Below are 4,986 nucleotides of genomic sequence, written 5' to 3' on the forward strand. Positions count from 1 at the left end.
AACGGTATCATGTTGGGATGGACCAGATGCTAAAAAGTCAAATTATAGTTAAACTAGTCAAAAATATGAAACGTTGATATTTAGCACAGTAAAATATGATATTCCATCTCTCTAAGGCATATAAACTCAACTTAAGTCTGCTATTTCTGGCTACAAATTCCATTTTCAGCATCTTAGTAATCCAGACTTAATACCGTTTTGAGACGAGGGGTCACAAATACTGAAGTAGCCAACTGGTTGTTAAAGAAGAGGGAAATGTCATGTAGATCAACAAGCTTTTGAAATAGGTCAGATCACATAAGTTGCAACATAGACAATTTCTATTATTTTATGAATGAAATTACTGCTTGTTATACTTAGATATATATAAAAATCTTTTTAAAATCACGATATCAAAAGTTTCCAAATTTGCGTCTTGACTTAGCAGTAGGTATTGTGTTTATAATAATAATAATAATAATAATAATAATAATAATAATAATAATAATAATAATAATAAAATAATAATAATAATAATAATAATAATAATAATAATAATATAATAATGATAATAATAATAATAATAATAATAATAATAATAATAATATAATAATAATAATAATAATAATAATAATAATAATAATAATAGATCTTTATTGTCCATAAATATGGCAATTTGTCATTGAATTACACTTGTTATAACGTTATATGATAACTATAACATTGAACAGATATTTCACTCCTACTTATTTATAAGCTGCCTGTTGAGAAAAGAATTAAATTCAAAGCTTGTGTTTTAGTGTATCGTTGTCTTGGAGGTACTGCCCCTTCCTACCTTTCAGAACTCATTGAAAGATATTCAAAACCCCGCCCCTTACGTTCGGCCAGTGATTCCACAAAACTAGTTGTCCCTCGAATTCGGAAAAAATGCTGGAATGAGATCTTTTTCTCATTTCGGACCCTCTATTTGGAACGCCTTACCGCAGAGCATTCGTGAAAAAGAATCTTTGTCTATTTTTAAACGTTCGCTTAAAACATATTTGTTTCGATTTTAGTAGATGGTATGAGAAGCAAGATAGGTTTGGTTTGTGTGTGTGTTGTGTTGTGTGTGTGTATGTGTGTGTGTGTGTGTGTGTGCTTGTGTGTGTGAATGAGTATGTTTCAGCCAAAGTAATTTGTAATTTAAGCGCTTAGAGTCTGGTGTCTCGGAGTTATAGCGCTATATAAGTTTTCAACATTATTATTATTATTATTATTATTATAAGAATGAAAAGTTTCCCGTCCAAATAAAAATAATAATAATTGAGCTTTTATATAGCGCATTATCCACTAAACGTGCTCAAAGTGCTTTACAAGGGGTCCCAGACCAACAACAACACGTAACATGAAGAACGAGATATGACAATTTTTTTTCCGACAGAGACAACGCTGTATACGGCCAGGTACTCATCTGGTTCGTTCCGATATAATACCGTTTTGAGACGGTGGGTCACAATTGATAAAGACGAATGACCTCCAATGAACCCTGACGACGTGAATCCAATGGACTACAGTGTTTATTTAGTCTTTGATGGTTTCCAATGCCGATACAGAGTTTTACACAGAAACAAACTTAAAGGAGTCAATTCAAATTGCATGGGCATGTCGAGACATTGTTCAAGCCATTATGCGGCTATGTGGTCTTGTGGTATGACACTCGCTTTCGGATCGGAAGGTCCTGGGTTCGAGCCTCGCTCGACGCATAGTTGAGTCCTTGGAAAAGACTCTTTACTCACATTCTCTCACCTTACTCAGGTGTGAGTACCTGGCCGTTCACAGCGTTGTCTTTGTCCGAAAAATTGTAGTATCGCCTAACAGGCGTCATGTCTCGTCCTACATGTTAAATGTTGCTGTTGACCAGGGACCCCTTGTAAAGCGCTTTGAGCACGTTAAGTGGTTATTGCGCTATATAAAAGCTCAATTTTTTTTTTTAAATTTTAAGGGCGATACAGAGTTTTACACAGAATCAATGTTAAAATAGTCAATTCAAATTGCATGTGCGTGTCGACCCATTATTCAAGCCATTAGGAAATCGTTGGTCATGGGAAAAGATTTCACAGACAGTTATAATTGTGACCCATCGTCTCAAAACGGTATTATGTCGGAACGAACTAGATGCTTAAAAGCCGAATTTAATTTTAAACTGGTCAAAAATATAAATTGTTGGCATTAGCATCCTAAAATATGGTATCCATTCTCCTCAATAAATCGTACAAACTCAACAGAAGTCTGATATTTCTGGCTATATATTCAATTTTCAACATCTTAACCAACCCGACTTAATACCGTTTTGAGGCGAAGGGTCACAAATAGTAAATAAAAGAAATAAAATTCCCTTTATTCATTCCCCCTGGAGAATTTTTTTTTTTTTCGGGTCTATTCCGAAGGAATACTGGAATAACCCAGGCGTTAGCCGCATTGCAGCGCCGCAAAGTGAGGTAGGGCGAGGTGACTTACTCAAGGCCACACAGCGCGGCGGGTGATCGAACTCGGTATCTTTCAGGTACGAAGCAAAGACCTTACCACTGAGCCACGCTATCCCCTTTATATTGAGGGATCGACAGATTGTATCAAAATTTGAGAATTACAACAGTTCTTCGATATGGCATTTTTGAGGTGTTTTTTAATTGCCTTGAGTAAGTCACCTCGCCCTACCCAACATTGCGGCGCTGCAATGCGCCTAACGCCTGGATTATTCCAGTATTCCCTTGGAATAGACCCGAAAGAAAATTTTCTCTAGGGGGAATTAATAAAGGGAATTTTATTTATTTTATTTATTATAATTTATATCTGTCTGTCAAATCTTTTCCCACGGGCCAACGATTTTCTAATGGCTTGAATAATGGGTCGACACGCCCATGCATTTTGAATTGACTCTTTCAACTTTGATTCTGTGTAAAACTCTGCATCACCCTTGGAAACCATCAAAGACTAAATAGATACCGTAGTGGTATAAATATTCTTCATCTTTTATTGAAAATGTGTAAACACAAATGTCAATAAATAGTTCTGACTACGGTAAGATTTCAGACTCGCAATGTTTTTATTTCATAGTACTTGCATAATGTTGTTCCAATACGAAGTAATAATCAAAAACATTTATTGAAAAGTTGCTAGCAACAGAAAAAAGACTTTCACTCATTGCTTCCTAAGTTTAATTCTTCTTCTTCTTCTTCTTCTTTCAGATTATCCCGCATTGTGCAGGGTTGCCATAATGAATGCCACATCTCCATGCATCTCGGTTCAGAGCATCACCTTCCTCCAGGCCCAGTTCTTTCATATCATCCTTGACCTTATCCCACCATCTACTCTTTGGGCGTTCCTTTTTACTCTTTCCTGCCAATTGTAAGTCCAATACTTTCCTTCCCACGTACTCCTTCTCTCGTCTCTTTACATGCCCAAACCATTTCAATCTATCTTCTCTCATCTTTATTGATACATTCTTCACTCCAGTCAACCTTCGAATTCGTTCATTTCTCACTTTATCATTTCTTGTCCAGCCAAGTGACCATCTCAGCATCCTTATTTCTGCCACCTCAACTTCTTTATCTGGTTTCTTTGTTGTACCTGCTGTTTCTAGTCCATATAACATCGCTGGTCATACAACGATTGTATATATTTCCCCTTCAGCTTTGCGGAAATTCGTTTGTCACACACAACTCCAGTTACCTTCCTCCAATTATTCCAGCCTGTCTGTATCCTCTTCTTAACCTCCATCTCAAGTAATTTATTCATTATTGGTGTTTCGAAAGATATGTGGGATATATCACCTTATGATTCAACAAGTAATCTATTCATTATTGGTGTTTCGAAGGATATGTGGGATATGTCACCTTGTGATTCAACAAGTAAACTATCCATTATTAGTGTTTTGAAGGATATGTGGGATATGTCACCTTATGATTCAACAAGTAATCTATCTATTATTACTGTTTCGAAGGATATGTGGGATATGTCACCTTATGATTCAACAAGTAACCTATTCATTATTAGTGTTTTGAAGGACTGGATACATACACACTTCCAAGGATTTAGGGACCAAAAAATAGAAAGTTTGATGACACGACATTTCTTCCAAATTATAATGTAACAGTCGCTGCTCGAAGATCGAAAAAATAAACAAAAATGTGACCCATCGTCTCAAAACGGTATTATGTCGCAACGAACTAGATGCTTAAAAAATCGAATTTAATGTTAAAACTGGTCAAAAATATAAATTGTTGGCATTAGTACCCTAAAATATGGAATCCATTCTCCTCAATAAAACATTATAAACTCAACACAAGTCTGATATTTCTGGCTATAAATTCAGTTTCCAACAACTTAACAATCCCGACTTAATACCGTTTTGAGGCGAAAGGTCACAAATGTGAAATTCAATGAAAGCTTCAATTTAATATACGAAAACAGATAAAATGGGCATTTCCGGTAGCCCGTTTATCAACAAAACAGGATGAATGAAACACTGTAGACGAATGAGGTAATGTGGTAGTAGCGGTGTTGTGAAGATGAAATATCAAAATAATGATGGGTAGGAATAATTATGCTCCTTTGTAAGGAAGCACAAATTAAAAGAGAACAATAGATACTTCTAAAAGGTTCGTGATTTTAGAAATATCCATTGTTAATTTTAATTTGTGCCTCTTGTGCAGAGGGTTTTATCTATCCTAAACTGAAAAAGTTTTGATAAAAAATAAGTTCGTCTGCCCATCTTATGCTTAATTGTGACCCTTCGACTCAAAACGGTATTAGGTCGGGTTGGTTAAGATGTTGAAAATTGAATTTATAGCCAGAAATATCAGACTTGTGTTGAGTTTGTATGTTTTATTGAGGAGAATGGATACCATATTTTAGGGTGGTAATGCCAACAATTTATATTTTTGACCGGTTTTAACATTTAATTCGGCTTTTAAACATATGGTTCGTTCCGACATAATACCGTTTTGAGACGATGGGTCACAATTAAGC

The 4,986-nt window shown here is 35.4% G+C and overlaps 1 protein-coding gene across 2 annotated transcripts in view; it reads right to left on the minus strand.

Moving 5' to 3' along the window:
- Window positions 1–2,971: 2,971 nt before the first annotated feature.
- LOC144958742 (uncharacterized) overlaps window positions 2,972–4,986 on the minus strand; it is a 7,626-nt gene continuing 5,611 nt past the window's right edge. For both annotated transcript variants that reach the window (XM_078890911.1, XM_078890912.1), the window contains exon 3: window positions 2,972–4,986. This exon is cut by the window's right edge and continues 573 nt beyond it. In XM_078890911.1, coding sequence (XP_078747037.1) covers window positions 3,200–3,610 — 411 coding nt within the window. In that variant the 5' untranslated portion in view covers window positions 3,611–4,986 and the 3' untranslated portion in view covers window positions 2,972–3,199.

The sequence above is a fragment of the Berghia stephanieae genome, chromosome 13 (genome assembly GCF_034508935.2).
Source record: "Berghia stephanieae isolate SIO BIC M18660-M18661 chromosome 13, UCSD_Bste_1.3, whole genome shotgun sequence".
In the NCBI taxonomy this organism is placed as follows: domain Eukaryota; kingdom Metazoa; phylum Mollusca; class Gastropoda; order Nudibranchia; family Aeolidiidae; genus Berghia; species Berghia stephanieae.